The 20,644-nt window shown below is 39.8% G+C and overlaps 1 protein-coding gene across 2 annotated transcripts; it reads left to right on the top strand.

Moving 5' to 3' along the window:
• Positions 1 to 192: 192 nt before the first annotated feature.
• Positions 193 to 17,551, top strand: OSGIN2 (oxidative stress induced growth inhibitor family member 2). Of its 2 annotated transcripts, none has more exons than XM_072999095.2 (6): positions 193 to 668; positions 5,131 to 5,285; positions 6,726 to 6,862; positions 8,280 to 8,471; positions 9,304 to 9,395; positions 14,434 to 17,551. In XM_072999095.2, the coding sequence occupies exons 1-6, from the start codon at positions 625 to 627 to the stop codon at positions 15,476 to 15,478; spliced, it is 1,665 nt and encodes a 554-aa protein (XP_072855196.1). In that variant the 5' UTR covers positions 193 to 624; the 3' UTR covers positions 15,479 to 17,551. The 2 variants fall into 2 exon arrangements, with proteins under 2 accessions (XP_072855196.1, XP_020669477.1); XM_020813818.3 differs by lacking the exon at positions 193 to 668 and adding an exon at positions 888 to 1,069.
• Positions 17,552 to 20,644: the final 3,093 nt, after the last annotated feature.

Raw genomic sequence — 20,644 nt, forward strand, 5'->3', positions numbered from 1 at the left:
CCGCTTTTGATGGAGGGAAAAAAACCGGGGACGAGGACTGTGATGAATCTGGCTATCTACCCCGAATCGTTGCTGTCGGGAGCCTTTCCGACCAAAACCCGGCCGAGTTTTGAGGGTCCTTGTGGCGCACCTCAGCTAGCGGGTGGCCCTCAGTGATTCCCGCTCTTTCCCGCCCTCCTCACACGCGCCGAGGGCGGTGGCGGCGGCGGCGGCCGCTAAGCCCCCAGCCGCTCCCGCCACCGGTCCTGCCCTCTTCTTCCCCTTTCGTCGCCTGGGCCCCGCGGAGGCTCCTCCTCGCCTTGTGACTGAGCCAGGGCCGCCTGCCAAGCGCGAAGGCGAGGGCGCGATACACTCTTTCCCTGCGTGCCTGTGTGAGGGAGGGAGTGAGTGACGGAGTGTGTGTGTGAGAGAGGCAACAGCGGCCCCCAGTGCGGCGGCGGCGGCAGAAAAAGAAGAAAGAAACAAGAGCGCCGGCGGAAACAGAAACAGGAGCGGCGGCCGCGGCAGCAGCAGCACCAACAGCAGTCGCCGCCACAGCACCGCCGCCGCCGCCGCCTTCATCTCTCGCTGCCGCCGCCGCCGCCGCCGCCTGGTGAACTGCTGCGCCTCCGCCGTTCATCCCTCATGACGGTTTGGTGCTGCCGGTGTTCCCTGGCCAGTCACTTCAGGTAAGGAACGAAAGCCTCCTTGGTCGGTTTCCTTCGGCGAGGCCGGCTGGGGGGAAATGGGTTTGTGGGTCAGTTCCATTTAATACATAAATAAATAACGGCGGCTGGAGGTCGCTATGTGTGTGGGGGGGGGGGGCTGACGGAAAGAGAGAGAGAGAGAGAGAAGCGGCTTGGCGGCGACAGCTTCTCCATCCTTTCCCCTTCCGGCTCCTCCTCCTTGTCGTCGTCTTCTTCGTCGTCCTCCTCGTGAGCAGATAGATGTAAGAGGAACGGCTCCTTTTCTGAGGGCCGGCATCGTGTGTGGCCGCCCGGCTTGCAGCTCCCTCAGGCGGAGTTCAAGGAGGCGGAAGGTTGAGGGCAAGGAAGCAGAGCCTGTGAGGGGTTTTAGAACATCCTGAAAGGTGCGCGAAGATGCTGTGTGTGTGTGTGTGTGTGTGTGTGTGTGTGTGTGTGTGTGTGTGTGTGTGTGTGTGTGTGTGTGTGTGTGTGTGTGTGTGTGTGTGTGTGTGTGTGTGTGTGTGTGTGTGTGTGTGAGAGAGAGAGAGAGAGAGAGAGAGAGAGAGAGAGAGAGAGAGAGAGAGAGAGAGAGAGAAATGTACCATGGCCTGGATTACATTGGTTGTATTGTGAGCGAGATGTCTTCGCTCTCGAGAGGAAAAGGGGGGGGGGAGAGCAGTCCCCATCCCAGCCTCCCCTAATTGCCACCACCACATTTCTATCAATGGTGGCTGCGGTGGATCTCTGAATGGTTAAGAGGCACATACATTTAATTTTGAAATTGTTACGGTAGACAAGCATGTCCGAATCCTCAGCTCTCCTTCCTCTGTGTTTGTATAGGGGTGCGCGGGGACACGTGTGTATGGGAGACAATGTCTATATGTGTTGCATGTGTAAGTAACTATGCCATGGTTTGTATTACAGCAAGCAGGAGGTGTACGCCTGTGTTTTTGTTCAATATTTTTGCCCTTTCCTCCAGAATCAAAACTACAGTAATACATTTTAATGCACTTAAAAGCTAAGAAATTATGTTGTATTACGGCACAGCCTTTCCTAGACTAAGGTCTGTTTCACTTCTGGAAATTCTTTCAGGATGAGATTTATCCATGAGATTTCCAAGAGGACAGCTGTTTTAATCTTTTGCAGAAAAAACAACAGAACCTTGTGGCACATTAAAGACTAAGCACTTTCGTTGACTGCAACCCACTTCTTCAGATGCCAAATGCATTCTTGAAAGTACTCTGTGAGTGCTTTCTGTCCTTCAGCCACTGACCATTTTTCCATTCAGCAGGGTTGCTGCCTCTTAAGTGTTCAGACTAAAGGTGGAAAGTTACTTTTAAGAAGAATGAATATAGTGATAAGCAGGAATTATCCACCAGTGAGCAGTGGGAGGATGGTGCACTGTGTCCCACTGCTCAGTTACAGATGGGTTTTAATATGGGAAAGAGATAACGAAACAGAAAATCTCCCCATCCATAGACTGGATTTGATTAATTCTTATTGTTAAAGATTGGTTTTCTAGACTTCTGGTGAGAAAGCAGAAAAGGTCATTTTAAAACACATTTCATTTCCTGTAGTGTAAAAATATGTGAGGAGGGGAAGCCTTCAGATAAAAATTCATCAGCTGTTTGGCAAGGATACTTGAATTACAAGATATCCTCTGTTAGGGTTGAATTACAAGATATCCTCAATTAATGTTCTGACAAAACTCTTTAATTGTGTCGGTACCCCCAAGTGCTGTGCTTCATTCTTGAAACGTGTTATCACAATTACATATATCCTTATTTATGTTTATATGTAAAGCTGCAGCATATGTTTTGATGAATGGAACGATGATGCCTCCCTTTTGTGATAGCAAAAAGAAAATGAGTACTGTACAAGTTTATGGAACCAACCAAAGCATTATGCACTCATGAACATTGCAGTTGTTGCATAACAACATGGTTTACTTTAACCTATACAGTGGCGCCTTGACTTACGACCATAACCCATTCCAGAAGATGGTTGTAACTCGAAATGCAGTGGTGCCCTGCATGAAGATGATAGTCCGTTCCATAGAAATCGCTGTCTTGTGAAAACATTGTCTTGTGAAAACTGTTTCTCCATTGGAATGCATTGAAACCTGTTTAATGCGTTCCAAAGGGGGAAAATTGTCGTCGTTTTGCGAAGATCGCCCACAGGGAAGCCATTTTGTGGAGCGCCGATCAGCTGTTAAAATGGCTGTCCTGCGAAGCATTGGTCCCAAAAACACCCATTTTGCGAAGCGCCAATCAGTGCCAAAATCGTCGTCTTGCGAGAAACGGTTTGCGAGGCACGGACCCAAACATCGTCCAGCGAAAATTGCCCATTGGAAACACTGTTTTGCAAATCGCTATAGCAATCACAAAACCTCATCGTCATGCGGATTTGTCATTTTTTGGAGTCATCGTCTTGCGAGGTACCACTCTGGTTGTAAGTCGAAGCACCATTTCCCATTGAAATGCAATTAATCTGTTCCGGCCGAAGAAATAAACCACTCCCCCCCCCAAAAAAATCACTGCAATACTCATTGGAAACGTGATTAATCCCTTCTGGCCGAAGGGTGGGGAAGCAATCAAGCGTGCAAGACCCATTGGAAATGCACAGAGAACAAAGGGGGCAGGTTGGAAATGCAAAAAAAAAAAAAAAAAAAGGAAAAAGCAAGGGAAGCATGCAGGACACATTGGAAATGGAGAATCCCCCCCAAAAGCAACCAAACCCCATCAGAAATGGGGGGAGCTAAACAAAAACAACCTCCCAAGACCCATTGGAAATGGGGGAAAAAACCCCAAAAGCAACCAAATCCCCCAAGACCCATGGGAATAGGGAAAAACCCAAAAAACAAACAAACCCCCAAGACCCATCGGAAATGGGAAAAAACACTCTAAAAAGTAACAGCCTTCCCCAAGACCCAATGGAAATGGGGAAAAAAAACCAACCCCCAAGACCTATCACAGCACAGAAGCATAACCCCCCCAGCCCAAAATCATGCTGCAAAAACACCCAGAACAGTTTTTTAAAAGCAGAAAACAGCACCCTAGCTTACAAGGCAGCCTGAAGCCTCCCTGGAAACACACACACGCTCTCAGAAGCAGGAGGCAGTCCCAAGCCTCCTCCTCTGAGGCACACTCTCTTACTGCTGGGGCGAAAGAGCTACAAAGAAGCAGCCTCGTTGCCACCTACAGTTAGAAATTTGAATTTCCTGCCTTTTTTCCCCTGCCTTTTTCTGTTTGTAAGTGGACGCTCCGGTTGCAAGTAGAACCAAAATTTTGCATCCGGAGCTGGTCGTAACTCGAAATGGTCAAAAGTAGGGACGTTTCTAAGTCGAGGCACCACTGTATGCTGCCTTTATGGCATATTGAGGGCACTATTTTGTCTGCAACTGAGCACTTGCATTCAAAAAGTTCTGTATTAATCAGTTTGGCTTCCATATCCTGAAGCAAATGTGCGGCTGCAGTATCAGAGAGTGTGGGGAAGCAATAGGGAAAGCATCACAATTGTGATAGAGATATTTGCTCTTTTGGCACTTTCCTCTTACTTTAGTTAAATCCAGCTATTCTGCCCACATACAGGGCTGTACAATATTATTTATTCTTGAAAGGAATTTTGTAATAAAGTAGATAAGTATGCTTTTTTTCAATTTGTTTATGACATAAGAGTTGACAGAAGGCACAAAACCAATTTCAATACACAATAATTTTCAGGAATAGTAACCTTGTGGCTTTCTCCCTCTGTCACACTCCATGCTGCATTGAAGACATTTGTGAAAAAATGAGCTATCTGGTTCACTAAAGAAGAAACAATACACTTTTTTTTTATTTACTGGAGGGAAAATGTGCAGATAATTATCAGATTCACAGATCAGTCCTGTGCCCTTTAGGTTGGAGCTCCTGATGTGTCTAGCATCTTTTAGGGCTTCTGACACCAAGGGCAGAGGTGAGGAATAAATGCTTCTCCTTTTAAAACTTTTTTTGGTCTCATGCCTGTACCAGTATAATTTTTCTCATCAGCAGTGTGGTTGTGAGCAGTCAGGCACATGACTAGCACCTCATTAGTTAACTATTTCCACAGTTTCACTAACTTCAGAGTAAAACCCCAAGAGGATTCTAGCCATTTTAAATATATGATTTTGTTCTTTGGCCATTAGTGTGAAAATTATGCCAGGCAATTTATTACAAAAGTAATTGTGTATTAATCAAAAAGGACTGTATCCTTTTGTAAACTCTCATTGGACAACATAAACTATTTTTTGGTATGATGAAATAACTATTTAGGAAGAGCTTGGGTGGATTTAAAGTTCTGCATGAAGAAACTAGTGTCTTTTTTTCTTAATTGTGACAAATTTCCCTTTGGCTGCATTGCCATAATAATTTTATTATGAATGTGTTATAATTATTTTATTATGAATGCGTTATAATGATGAACTGATTTATTTCCCTTTAAATAGAAACTACTGTAACCCAGAAACTGAAGGACATTTTTTGAACTCCTTAGTGCAGTATTTTGGTGACAACCTTGGGACAAATGTTAAAACAATGCCCTTACTAGAAGAAACAACTCTGCCTGTGGATCCACCATTGACTTTGCCAATGGTAGTAATAGGTGGGTTATTCTCTGTCAATTTTAAAACTGATGTGATTGAGAATCTGAAATACTGGAAGTGTTAAAACTGTAGTAATATTCATCTGACAACCTTGTCCTCTGCTAGATGGTTTGGGAAACTGATACAATTAATTGATAATTATTATTTTACACTGGCAAATTATTATCACAATATACTGGTATATTATATGTTAGATACTGGTAGGAAAGAGACTTGAGCTAATATACTTTATTCCAACTAGTAAAATGATTGCAATAGATTAAGAATTGCCTAGTTGTATTCCTTTCTTGCCAGATCTAACTCCTTGAGGCTCAACGTGTACCACACGCAACCTGGCCACAACCATAGGGCAGTGAAATAGCAGCTACTTGTCTTCTTCCCCCATTCTTTTTGTACTGTCATCCTGTAGGCATGAAATTACACTTATTATACTTTTTCAATATATGTAGACTATTTAAATGTTTGTCAACACTTTATAAATGTAAAATAATAACAGCAGAAACATGCAGTCACATGTAATAAACTCAAATGATTCCCTTTTTGTTAGGCAAAGCTGCTTTGAGAGGCCATGACTGGGAACAGAGATATGGGGGTGCTTAATTCCTCATATAGTATTTAAAATCATTCCTTCCTTCCCAAGCTGCTTGTCTGATCAAAAGGATTTCAGATACTGTACATGTTTTATTAGCTTCCCATTTCCATTAGCTTTTTTTGCTGTAAGTAGATAGTTTAAATGGCATCTATTTACCTAAATGGTAAGTAGGTGCCATTTAACAATCTACTTACAGCAAGGAAAGTTAGTGGAGAGTGATGTTACTGGGTAAATTCTGTCTGAAACCACTTAAAAACAAACAACTCTCCTCTAGCTTTGGAAGGAGTTGGTGGGGAAAAGGGCTATTTGACACTTCACATTTTCTGTTCCTGGTTCTTTTCTCAGATTGCTTTATTTTGGGGAATTGGAGAAAGTTAGGAGGCTAATTCCAAATATATGGTAGATACATATTGCTTAGATTCCATGTTTCATTTCCATAAAATGATTACATTGGCCTAAATCCAATGGTATACTGGCACTGGAGTATTAGTACAGACTTCCTTCATTCTCTACTCCGTCTGTCTAAACCACCTTGAAACCTAGTTTTGGGGTCTACAGGGGGCTGTAGTGCAGAGAGGAAAGTGCCCTCTTCTATTTTCACTGGATTCCACTGTATTGCCGGCAGCCTTGCGTACTGCCTATGGTTTATCAATTACTAATACTAATTAAGTGCAAAAGAATAAAAATTAAACTTCATTCTGTATAAAGAATTACTTATATCTAATACTGCTTTTTAATTCTTACATCTTCTGACTTTGATTTGACCATGGTTATGGGGAGGGGGAAGGGGCACTATGGTAAAATGTAATTTTAAGCTTTGGTAAATTCTTTATATTTTTGACAACAGGTAATGGACCTTCAGGAATTTGCCTTTCATACATGCTATCTGGATACAGGCCTTATTTGTCTCCTGAAGCTGAACATCCAAATCCTATTTTGCATAATAAATTAAAAGAAGCTAGTCATCTTTCTATTGTTGATCAGGTAAGGTCCTACAAATCTTTTATTCAGTTTATGAATGTGGATGCCACTCAAGATCAGGAAAAGCATTTGAAATAACTGCTTTTGAAATTATATTTATGATTCTATGTCAGTTTGGGAGAAACAATGTATTTTGTACCTGGCCTGAAAAAATACAGTGTCTATTTTCCTCATGAGAACCATGATAGAAGCTGAAAGTTTTACTTTCCTCACTTGTACAATAGGTGCAAAGTAGAACTTGGGATGTAAAGATATTTTGAGAGATACACCACAAGCAATAAAAATACAAGAACTAGCCAAAATGTGTCTAGTTTTGCATTATCGCCACCTCTGGTCCACTAAGTCTTCTTAGTATTTGTCCCCATGCCCCACCACCTCAAACTTAGTGATCAATATGGAAGTCCATGTATTGAATATAATGGCTAAATTGCCCATTGTAGTTATTTTCCTATTTTGATTTTGTTCTTTGAACTGAGGAACTGTAGTTAACAATGGCCTAAGCTTTTGTTGCTCAGTGTACTCCTTTAACCAGTGATGTGACGCACAATGGATTACTGAAAATAAAATCATTGGCCCATAAAATGATAGAGAAGATCTTCTCAGAAATATTGAAAATGCACTATTTAATCATATCAAATATTTATTCTCTATTTCTTTATTCATATTAGAGCATTGCACAGTTCAGAATCATGGAGATACATGAAATATAGGCAAAAAAACAATTAAAATGTCAAGACAATCAGACTATTTTTGACCAGAAGCAGACAGAGTTTGAAATGTGTGCAGAAACTTTTCAACTTTCAGCCACTGTCCCGGGGTTTGGCATCCATGAAGTGAGTGGGTCCAGCTATTTCAGTGCAACGCTTCTGGAAGTGAAGGATTTGCCAGCTGCACACCATTGCCCAGGGGATGCCAGAGTGTACTCACAATGCTTTTCCACTCTTTGGGGAGGCTCCTTTTATGTCTATTCTAAGCTGCTATCATACAGTATATAGTTCAGTCCATTGAAACTGTTTCCAAGAGACTGAGCTTGAAGTCAATGGAGAAAAGTATATTGACATTAGTAGGTTTGTGCAGTTGGAAAACATCAGTTTTTAAAACACTCAACAACGAATACAGGTTCGACACATCAGCAATGTATATTACTAAAATTAAACCTGAGAAATGTACAGACAAGTCAAACCCATACCTTTAGAGAGTTGTTCTGTCATTGTTAAGACAGTGAAGCACTGTCATGACACTAATCAGTCTTTCTGTAAGAATATGGAATTTGGATAGTAATTAATCACAAGGGAAGAATTAATTTTTTATGAGAAGATTAATAGATCTTGACTGTAGAGGAGACTGGTGGGAAAGAGAAATGAAAACTCTTTTAGCACAATCTGTATTCTGGCCATTTAAACCCATTTATTCAAAACAGGAGTTAGAGTACTTGGCTGAAGGCTTAGAAGGCCGCTCTTCAAATCCCATTGCAGTTCTCTTTGATACGCTGCTTCATCCTGATGCTGACTTCGGATTTAACTATCCACCTGTTCTTCACTGGAAACTAGAACCACATCACTATATTCCTCATATTGTCCTTGGCAAAGGACCACCTGGTGGAGCTTGGAATGTGAGTAAAACTTTCATTATTTGTATTTGGAATCAGTTCTGATGGGAAAACTTTAGTTTACATATCACTTGTGGGTATATAGTCATAACCAATTAAGCAACTCTGTGTGAGTGGGTTGGTAAGGCAATCTGCAAGCTTTAGGCTCATTAGCCTCCTGCCTATTAGCCTCCTGCCTATTACGTATTCCTCTTAGAGCCCTACTATTGAAGTTAAACAGTCTTGTAGTGGCAAAACAAAACAATAAATAGAAAACCATTATTATCCTTTGAAACAAAGTGTCCAAGGAATTCATGCCTTATTTACAAGCTGATTAAAACTTATCAGGAAAGCTGCAAAGGCAGATTAGTATTTCTGGTGGGTTCCATAAGAGTTAATTAGCTGGAAAATAAAATGAAATCTCCCTGCATGCCGTACTTTAAAGGTACTGTACATTATCACATTGCTTCTTTTTACACCATAAAAATTTGTGGTAGGTGGTTCAAGAGAAGGCCAGAGTGCTACATCCAAATAATGTCTCTGTTTTTGATAAGTATCATGCCAGGGCATGTATTTGGTGACACTTTTTATTGTGTATACCATCATAGTATAATGTTTTGAGTTTCATCATATGTGCAGTCGAGTATTTTTAATGAATAAACATTTTTTTTAAAAAATCCATGAAAAGAACATGACATGTTGCATAGTCCTTTTTTAAAATGAAAACCTTTTTTTAAAAAAAATTGTGGTTTTGAATTTGGTCATCACAAATGAATTTTGTTATTGAATAAATTGATGAGATAAACTGAAGCGGTTTTAAAAGTATATGAGCTTGTCTGAACTTTATTTCCCATAGTGTATGGAAGGTTCTATGCGGACTATCAGTTTTGGAGACTGGATGGAATTACCTGGGTATTCATTTAAAGACTGGGCTGCTACTAAGCGACGGTGAGAATAACATTACTGTATAATAATTTCTAGATGGGCAGCTATGTTACTTATTTACAGCAAAAACAACAATGTTGTAATAGTTGTTGTGGGTTTTTCGGGCTCTTTGGCCATGTTCTGAAGGTTGTTCTTCCTAACGTTTCACCAGTGTCTGTGGCCGGCATCTTCAGAGGACAGCACTCACCAGAGCACAGAGTGCTGTCCTCTGAAGATGCCGGCCACAGAGACTGATGAAACGTTAGGAAGAACAACCTTCAGAACACAGCCAAAGAGCCCGAAAAACCCACAACAACCATTAGATCCCGGCTGTGAAAGCCTTCGTGAATACAATGTTGTAATATCTTAAAGATTATCACGTTACTTATACCATAAGTGGTAAAGTATTATAATCTACTTCATTTATGACAGTGATTTATAGAAGAGGAAATTATTCCTGTAAGTGACAGAGAAGTCAAAATTTTGTTCCAGTGTTTTGTGCATATATTTCTCAGAGTTACAATAGACTGAACTCTTGTAAAGTGAACCACCATCATGATACTTCAGTTTTTTGCTTTGCTCTGCTAACAGGGGTGTCCAAACTTTTGAACATGAGGGCCACACTGGATATTTCCAACATTTTAAGGGCTGAAGGAACAGGAATGTGCCCACATGCACACACACATTCCCACACACGCCTCCCACACAGACACCCCCCCGCATGCCACATGCACGCACCCCCACTTTTCCTGCCTCTGCGTGCATGCGCATGCACGAGCTGAAGGGAATTGGCTGGATAAAACGGCAAGGTGGGCCGGATATGGCCTGCAGGCCATAGTTTGGAGATCCCTGCTCTATAACCATGCATTGTATGCAGTTCATAAATCAGATAAACAATGCTTCTTTTAGGGCTGATGATAAGGGCAAAGTGTAGAGGGATGCAATACATAGGATGACTGGCCACCAGATTTTCTTCTCATGTTTGGAAAGCTGCTTAATCTCCGTAATGGCCTTATTCTTTTAGAGAGTTGAGTAATATTACTTAAATCAGAGCAAAATATGCTAGGATAGGTGCTTCTAAATATCAAGTACAGCTGCTTGAGATCAAAGTTTTAAATAGCTTTGTGCATTTGAGTATATTCCATTAAGACATGTGTTTATAAGAAAGATGATGGGCATTAGGGGGTGGGGAATCATGGTTGTTTCCAGATGCCTTTTTAAAGATTACCCGTTGTAATCTTGTTTAGTAACTTACTTCCTATAATCTTCTCAGGAAAGTATATCTGTTCAGGATGCATATGTTGCTTAATTCTCTTTCCCCCCTTTTTCCTCCTTGAAGAGTACAAATTCTGTATGTTTGTTTGTTTGTTTATTTGATCTATATATCACCCATCTGGCAGCCAAGGCCACTCTGGGCGGTTTACAACAAATAACAAAAAACAGAGTAACAAAATAGCAACATTAATACATAAAGGTGAAATTCAAAAATTACAGAGTCATAGAGTTGGAAAAGACCACTGAGGCCATCCAATCCAACCCCCCATGTGGGAACATTCATCAAGGTACACCCAACAGATGGCCATCCAGCCTCTGCTTAAAAACCTCCAAAGAAGGAGACTTCACTATGCTTCAAGGCAGCCTGTTCCACTGCCGGACAGCTCTGACCGTTAGAAAAATTTTCCTAATGTTTAGATGGAATCTCTTTTCCTGTTGTTTGAAAAGTGAACTGAGGATAAAATTATAATACAGTAAATACAATTAAAAGTATAAAAGAAAATAAAAACACGGAGCATGGCAGTATGATAGAAGTTATATTATTGGACACTATTGTATCAGAGTGTAGTTTATTCATGGAAGGCCTGTCTAAATAGCCAGGTTTTTAGCAGCTTTTTGAATGTGCCCAGTGAAGGGGCCAGGCAGACTTCAGGCGGGAGAGAGTTTCACAATTGTGGCGCTACCGCTGAGAAGGTCCGATTTCTAGTGGTTGTTTTCCAGGGCTCTCTCAGGGTCAGAACTCTCAGCTGCCCTGCCTGCAATGATCTTATAGGATGGGCAGACCTAACTGGAAGGAGGCGCTCGGCCAGATATTGAGGTCCGAAACCATTTAGGGCCTTATAGGTTAGTACCAGCACCTTGAACCCGGTACGGAAGTGAGCAGGTAGCCAGTGTATAGAAAATGTCAGGATTCAAATTATTGTAGGGATGTTTTTGTAACTTTTAAAATCCGCCTGAAAATGCAAATTGTTTAAAAGCATTTCACTATGCCTCTTAACACATTTGGAAAGATGCCAGTATAAGAGTTCTTACCAGTGTCAATAAGCATCATTCATAAATGATCTCACAGAAATGGTCATATACTGAGAATTGGTCAGAATTTCTGTTAGTATGACATTATGCTGGACAAAAACATCACATTTGGAATTGGGCTCATTTTTTTAATGATCATCATGATTAATTTTATATTTTTTAATATAGCAGTTTGTATTCAGGGTACTCCACACCCACAATAATATGCAACTGGTACAATACTATTGCATAAATATTGAAATGTACTTTTAGAAATTGAGAGGAAGAAAAGATGCACACTTACATTGGAAACTTGCAGTAGGATATCTGGAAATACTTAGTGGGTGAAACAGGTTGTTTCAGAAGTTGAAAAGATGGGGGCAGAACCTGAGGAGCACAAATCTATATTGCAAAGTTTGTTTACCCAAAGTGCAGATGCCCCTCAATTTATAGCATGGTAGTGGTTTACTGATAGCAAATGTTGTTGTGCTCCGCCACTAGTAACCAGGCACCTGCACTATTCAAATTTTCAAGTACTGTTTATAGCCTTATAAGCATTGGTTTTATAGTAGTATTATTCTGAGACAGACACAGGCGTTATATAAATCCCCTTGCCTTACAACAAAATATATATAAGATTTTGTGAAGATTTGTGATACATAGAATAGTCTACTAATTTTTTATCTTGTTTATTTTAGTACACTGCCTCAATCAGTGTTACAGGATGTGACATATAGATGCTTCATTGATATTTAGGGTTTGGGTTTTTTTGTTTTTTTGTTTTTAGCTCAGATTTAGTAGTGTACTTAAAATATGGTAGAAACTTTGAACTGGCACCAATAAACCACACTGACCAGGTCCAGAATTCTGAGGCTGAACCTTTCCCTTCGTAATTTAAGAAAGATATACAAATTCTGACATTTTGTTCCTTTGTTGTACATTCTATTTGCTGTCATTTGTTTTAGCAGAAAATTTTGACATACCGTATTTGCTGGTGTACAAGATGACTTTTTGCCCAAAAAACATGCCTCCAAGTGGTGGTGGGGTCGTCTTATACGCTGGGTGCACTTCAGTTGGGCCAGAAGGAGCCGCTACCGCCGCCGTTGAGTGAGTGACACAGGTCCGCGCTGGCTGGGGAGGCAGGCAGGCAGGCGGGCGGTCCGGACGGAGGGAAGCAGAACTGACCATGCCTGAGCTGCCAGAGCCCGCCTCCGGGCTGCCCGCCCGCCCGCTGCCGGAGAGCTTCCCCTCCTCCTCCGCTGCCGTTGCCCGCCCGGCCGCTTCCCCTCCTCCTCGCCCTCCTCGGGCCTTGCCGCCGGCGCCACAGCAGAGCCGTCCACTCTGTATTTTGAGTGGAAATGTTGGGGGGTCGTCGTATATGCCCAGGCGTCTTGTATGCCAGCATATACAGTAATTGCTTTGATTTTGTTTCCCCATATAGTTTCTGTCACCATCCAGCTTCTATGAAAAACCAAAAGAGGAGCTAACTTGGTATTTAAAAAAACACATTAAATTAGTAGCTGCCACCTTTCCAAACCAGGGCCCTGTTTATTAACAGAGAGGAGGAATTCTATTGAGGGCCCATCTTCTTTTTTGGATCTGGAAAAAAGGGCCTAGGGCTTGCTTACCCTTCCTTTAACTGGTATATGAACCAAGCAGAAGGCATTAACAGGTTGGATTATTGCTAAGCTAAGAGAAGGTAGGAATATCACAGAGACATGTTTTGGGGCATAAATTAAAAATTACAAAAATGGTAAAGAACAAAGAAATACATATAGGTATTTCTGGAAGCTTAGCACAGCCAAACAAAATCATAATTTCTGATGCAATTCACTCACTTTAGCCCTGATTCTATTCAAAACATATCTCAGTTGTTGTCCTGGGTAAAGATCTTCTGAACCTGTTTTAAGCTGTTCCTGAAAAAACAGCAAGGAGTTTTGTGGCACCTTAAAGGCCAACAAGATTTATTTGACATAATACTTTGTGATCTTCAGTATGATCGGGAAAAAAAATACTTGCAGCTCATGAAATACATAATACCTGTTAAATTTGTAGCAACATTCTTTAGCCAAAATCTTATTGAATCTTATTGTCCAATAGTGCATATGGAATGGTGGCTGTCACCTGCATGTCTAGAAGACTACAAAGTGCACTATAGCAGCCAGCAAAATACCTCCTATTGTTTGTATGATTTCTGTTACTGTATACGACTATGTAATGCAGTCAGATTCTGGCCATTACTGATTTTGTTATTACAAAATAATTGTTTAAAATAGTTGCATTCATATTGAGATCTGATTGTTCTAAAGCCAGTTTTTCAATCTTACGTTTGGTAATTTATTTTGGAGCTGTTGCCACATTGAGGCTTTAGTTTTCAGTCAAAGCATTTGCCTGCACTTATTTTAAGACTATTGAAACCATGATACTATATAAATAGGAGCTACTGTCTAATTCAACATTTTGTTCATGAAGCTCAGTTACATTATGAATTTGGCTACTGATTTTTATAGTACTTAAGAGCTGTAACTTGAAATATTTCTGTGAATAAGGAACATATCCACTGTTATTTCAATTTCAAAATGCTTTCCTTGAGATTCTGACCTAGAAGTGGCAGTATAATCAGACTTGGAAGTTGAGTTTTTCAGATGATTCTAAGAATTGGGGTATTCTGGTAGTTGTAGTTCAAAGAGTATCTTTTCGAACCTTATAAGTGGTTCTCTTGTGAATGTGAAAATTAAACTTAATGTGGATAACTACAAATCTCATATTTTTTCAGAACTGTAACATGTGACAGAGTTCTTCCAGAAGAGGTTGCTAGTTATTACAAGCACTATGTTAAAGTCATGGGCCTGCAGAAGAACATCCGAGAAAATACCTACATAACATCCGTGTCAAGGCTTAGTCGAAAACAGGAGCATGAAGATGAAAGTCAAGTGGATGAAGATGTTTTGCCACATTTGCAGTCAGAAGAACAAGGTGGACAAATAACCCTGATCAAGAGAAACTGGGAAATCAGAGGCTATCAGAGAGCAGCAGATGGCTCTCATGTGCCATTTTGTTTGTTTGCTGAGAACGTGGCTCTTGCCACTGGAACTTTTGATGCTCCCGGATGGCTCCATGTTGAAGGAGAAGACTTTCCCTTTGTGCTCCATTCCATAGCTGAGTTTGGTACAGCCATCAACAAAGGAATATTACATGGGAAAGTTGACCCAGTCTTAATCGTAGGTGGTGGACTCACAGCTGCTGATGCAGTTCTCTGTGCTTATAACAACAACATTCCTGTAATCCATACATTCCGTAGGAGAGTCACTGATCCAAATTTAATTTTCAAACAGTTGCCTAAAAAAATATACCCAGAATACCATAAGGTCTACCATATGATGTGTACTCAGTCAGTTACTACGGCCTATAATTTACATCCTGGCTATACAAGTTTTCCTGAACATCAGGTACTTTCATTTCAGCCAGATATGAAGTGTGTTCTTCAGAGTGCCTCTGGATTGAAGAAGATCTTAAAGTTCTCTGTAGCCGTAGTATTAATAGGTTCACATCCCAACCTATGCTTCCTAAAGGACCAAGGCCAAGGTATAGGCCATAATCCAAATGAGCCAATTACTTGCAAGGGTAACCCTATTGAAATTGACCCATATACCTATGAGTGCACAAAGGAACCCAATCTTTTTGCTGTAGGTCCACTGGTTGGAGACAACTTTGTACGGTTTTTAAAAGGAGGTGCACTGGGTATTACACAATATTTGTCTACAAAGCAGAAAAAGAAGCATCCATTCATAGTTGAAAGAGAAAGAGATGGAGTACTCTAAAGCAAACAGCCATAAACATTATCCAAAGAACTACAGAATATGCTAATAAGTGATGCATTAACATCTAAAGTCATTGGCAGCCTTGTTTTTGTTATATATACCAGTTCTGCATACTTGCATTGCCTTTTAGAGGAGGATTATTCCAGCCTTTGCCAAATACAAAGATACTGTTTTCTTGGATCTGCTTCCAGTTCAAGTAACAGTAAATTACAGTAACTCATGTTGATTTGCTTTGGTTTCATATCCTAGTGAAAATTCCTCTCTACAAAAGAAAGTTTTTACCCATCAAATAGCTGTTTTTGCAAAACTAGGTCAAAGTGTGAGAATTTCACGTTAAGATAAATATTCAGCAGCATATTTGCTGCAAAAATATATTTGCTTCATCTTGACTCCAATAGCAACCACATCAAACATTTTAAAGTGGCATATGAAGTATTTTTTTTGCTGGTGGAGTGCATACCACATATTTAGCTTCCATTGGTAATTGGAAACAATTGTCATTAAAATGGAGATACACTGTAACAAAGGTGTGCCAGTGATTTGGCCTCTACTGCAATGATGTTAAAACAAAGTGCCCTACAAGCCCACTTTACGGCATCACTATGACAGATATTTTAATGAATGTACTATTGTAGTCCAAACATTAATGGAAGCAGAGTGTTTATCTTACAGCCTGTTCAATCTCAGTTCATTTATTGGTAAAAGGACTCTTTTTAACAAAGCCCAGCAAAGGAGTTGAACTCATTTTGAGTGTGCCAAGGTCTCACCATTAATTGTGCCTATTCTGAAATTGGGGGTGGGGTACTTAGTAGTGTACTTAGCAGTACTAAGGCCCTATTATTGAACATTCACTCACACTCCAACCCCACAACTCAGAAAGCTGAATCTGAAATTTCAATCCACTGGTCATCATCCAAAGAAGCATAAGTGGCAGGGAAGAACCTTTATTTTGTTTCTGTTACTGCAGAGCAACAAATTGTTAACCATGGAATCTGCAGCACTAGAAACAGAGTATGTGATTCTTTTAAATACTCTGAAAGAATTTTGATGCATTATTGCATACTTAAGCTCTGAAACACCACTGGTTCTATGTATTTTAAGCATACTTAAAACACCACTGATTCTATGTATCTTAAGCATACAGTACTTAACTCTGGATTACCTTTTGACTGGTCTCCACCAGTACATATCAGGTATGCACCATAGCAGATATTTTTCCCAATACAGTTTCTATTTCTCTTATCCACAGTCCCCCAAACATTTTATAGCAGTCAATTGCTTACTAAAGAGAATTTTTAAGCCTGTAGTATCTGCTAATAATTGAACAAGCACTAGTGAGAAAAACCTGAATGTGTTACATTAATGGCATTATGGATAAGGAAAGAAATAACCTAGCAAAAGGGAAAATACTTGTACTAATTCAGATCCCCCCCCTTGTCTATTGTGGAGTACAGTACATAACATAGTAATTCTGAGTTCATGTTGCATGTGGGATTAAAAGGATGTTCAGTACTTCTGAAGTCAGAGATACTATTTTTCTCCTTTTGCAAATATGCCTGCTTTCCATTTTGGGGGGGGGTTGTACAGTACGTTAATACAGAGAACCTCAGGATCTGCTGATAAGATTTTAAATAAAAGCAAGGCATTCCTTACAGCTGCCTTTTTCTCTCTCAAATACATTCTCTCCGTCTGTATGCGTAAACACTGTGCCTGTTGGTTGGACTTAAAATTACGAATGTTATGTTTGTAAACTCAGGTTTGCCACCTCCGACTTAAGAGGCATGTAAAAGTCAAATTCACTGTGTCCCAAAGAGACAACCATTGTACGCAAGAGAAAGTGTGTATACATCAGGATTTGTTGAGGGTTTTTTTCCCGAGTCCCCTTCCAAGGAGTAGACAACTTTTAAAAACTTAGCCAAATAAAAATGCAGATTGAACATTTATTAAATATGCACATATGTTGAACTTAGATGCATGTGAACAGTTGGATCATAGCCACTGTATATTTTAAGACATGACTCTTTAAACTATTGTGAAGTAATTTAATAAATACAAAGGCATGAGGAACATTAACTGCCCAGAGCTAATTCTTTGCAGCATCATTATCTGCTTGTTCACCATAAGTAGCACTACACAGTGATTAAGGCCTCCTCTTCATTAGTGCAAATAGGAGTAAGCAGACACAATTTTAAAGTATACATATTATTTAGTCAGAAACATCCATAGGGCTTGAATGTGTTGCTTCATTAGCCTTTACAATAAAGTAGAAGCCACTTCTCATTTTTGGGCTATTAAGGCCTTTCTCAGTAAATAGTTTGAATTATGTTGTAAAAATAGACCATGATTAGACAATTAATTCACTACTTACATTTCAAGTAGGCAGGATAGTGATGCTTTATGTAACTTCTACAATTGTGTAAAAGTTCAGCCAAATTAGGACTAAAATTGAGATCAGGACTGGGATTGGCAATAATTCAGAGAATCCTTTAATTAAAAAAAAAATAGGAATTACTTCCACAGCTCTCTTTGCTAGAAAGTACTGGTCATTCTAATATTAAATCCAGACTGCATGAAGTTTGGTATAGCTCAATGTGTGTGTTTGTGGTGGGGGAAAATCAATTATTTTGTATTTTTGCAATGTGGCCATCATAATGTCTGGAATATTATATTCAGTAATCCATATGGAAGGAAAACTTGCGTCACTTCCATCTTTTAGTTGCTGTTGTTTTGAGTGCAGCTTCTGAATACATGTGAGGTATACATCTTGGCTGACATTCTTAGACCTTGGAGTTCTGAAGTCATGAAATTCTGTGCTTCAGTCACAGAATGTGTAAGTTGCTCAGCCTATGCCTATGCCAAATAGAATTTACCTGTGACTTTTTTTCCATGAAGTTCACCATCTTTAGAAGAGTCTATCAAAACTGATGTTTCAGGGCAGGAGTGGGCAACTGTAGCCTTATGTTTTTTGCCTACAGCTCTCATCAGCCTTAGACTACAAAGCTAATGGTGAGGAAACACTATGAAAGTTGCAGCTGAAAAACATGAAGGGCCAGAGCTGCCTATTTGTTTCAGAGCGTGAGGGTCAAAAGCGGGTAATTTCTACCATTCTTATTTTAAGTAACCTCATTTAAATGTACAGTATCCTCACAACACCCCTATGGAATTGCCACGATACTGTCTACAATGTACTACTATAGTACCTGGCATTCCACCACCAACACATTCATCTTCAGACAAAGCAAGACTCCATGATGAAGGTGTAAGTAGGACACTTAGCTAGCATTCAGAGATACAAGCACCAGAAAGAAAGAGGGCAAGACATTGTTTGGTAATCATAGTGCCAACTGTTTTGCAACTCATTAAGCAGCTGAAGGAGTTATGTTACATGAGTCTCATTAACCTCTTATTCTAGTAGTTATCAGACTTGAATCCTGAACACCACCCAGACACTAATGCTAAGCTCCTCCAGTTAAGGTGCTTCACTAAGACATTAAATGCCGATAGGTTAAAATGCTTAGTTCTAATGTTAAAGATGAACCTCTGGGTTTTGAATAAGTGTTGGGATAGCAGATTCACAATTTTTACTGATTGAAGTGATACCAAAAATGGAAGTACTTTTAGGTAAGTGGAAATTAAATTGATCAGAAAAGCTGTTGATTGCCTTCTGTTATTTTTAGATGGCTTTGCCATCGCAAATTGATGTTCCTTTTTCTAATTGGAGCTAACACCTTAGAGACAATCTCATAGCTTCAATTTAAAGTGTGTGATAATGATGGTTCTATGTGTGCCTTGAGACTCAATTATATCTGAAGGGCAAAATGACATATTTAAACTTCCTAGTTCAGAGAATCTTAGGTAGGAAACCATATTTACTACTAATCCCTAGCAGCAAAGATTATGCAACATACATTCTCTTTATGTAAACTCAAAATATATGGAAGGAACTAAAAGAGTAAGTAATTTTGTTTGAATTATAACAGCATTTCCATAATACGCTGTTAAAATGAGCAGGCTTGGTTCAAATACTCCCACATACCAAATCTCTATAGAGAGAAAGGTCTTATTACTCTTATATATCTCAAAACTAAGGCAAAGATTAGCAGTACTGTATTCCTTTTTCCCATAAAGCACAGCTGTACCACTAAAAGGCCTATTTTAGCTTTGGAACAAGTAGAAAATCTTTCAATGCTTGCTTGAATATCTGTGCAACAGAAATGTAATGACTAAATTAGCATTAAAGTCAGAATAACAATCTAATCCTGCTTTACTTTTCTAAACTAGTTACAGAATTTGAAACCCAAGTAGAGAAGAATAGGATATCTATACCCAAGTTCTGAGGGTTAGGCACCACAGTTAATCACTTGGAAGAAACTAAAACTCCTACTGTACTGGATTGAGCTGACAGCCAAAAAGGACTTTTTGTAGTATCCGAGGCAGTTCCAATTTTAGAACTGTATAATAGTCATGGCAGTGTCAACTACAGATTATTAAAGTATTTTACAGGGTAAGCATGACTAAATTGCAAATAGCCAAAGTCACTTTCCGTGAGCTATATGCAGAAAAGAGCTACTTACCAGAATTAAATAAAACTGTATGATTTGCAGAATATATTCTTTAGAGAAGCATTATGCTTTCAATTAAGCAGTTCCCCATACGTATGAAGTAGTATATTCACGCAGAGACCTGTATCATATAACCATCCTGATCATTTGAATAGCTTCTGGCATATCCATCAGCTAACATGGTGTCTTGAGTTGACAGCTGCTGACTTCAATTTCCTTTTAATGACCATTTAACAATTGTTCCACAATGCTATTAGAACAGTAGCCGAATGAGACAGAAATACAGCTTTTTCAGACCAAAATACTGATACTACCATTTTAGTGGGTCAAGATCATGTATGCACAATTCAAGATGCGGACAAACTGGAAGACATTTAGTCATGTCGGCAAGGAAGGTTGCAATAATAAATTACGTAAATGAATAATGACGATGTACAATGATGCTTGATGTGTGTTATTTTGAACTTGATATTGTTTGGTAAGAGAGGTAATGGCTGACAAGGACTGCCATGTAATAGAGAAAGGACAGCATTCCTTAATACCACAAAGAGGGAAGTCACATGCAGTGCGGAACAACAGTTTCATATGCTGAACACCAGAGCTA

Source organism: Pogona vitticeps, chromosome 4 (assembly GCF_051106095.1).
Source record: "Pogona vitticeps strain Pit_001003342236 chromosome 4, PviZW2.1, whole genome shotgun sequence".
NCBI lineage: Eukaryota > Metazoa > Chordata > Lepidosauria > Squamata > Agamidae > Pogona > Pogona vitticeps.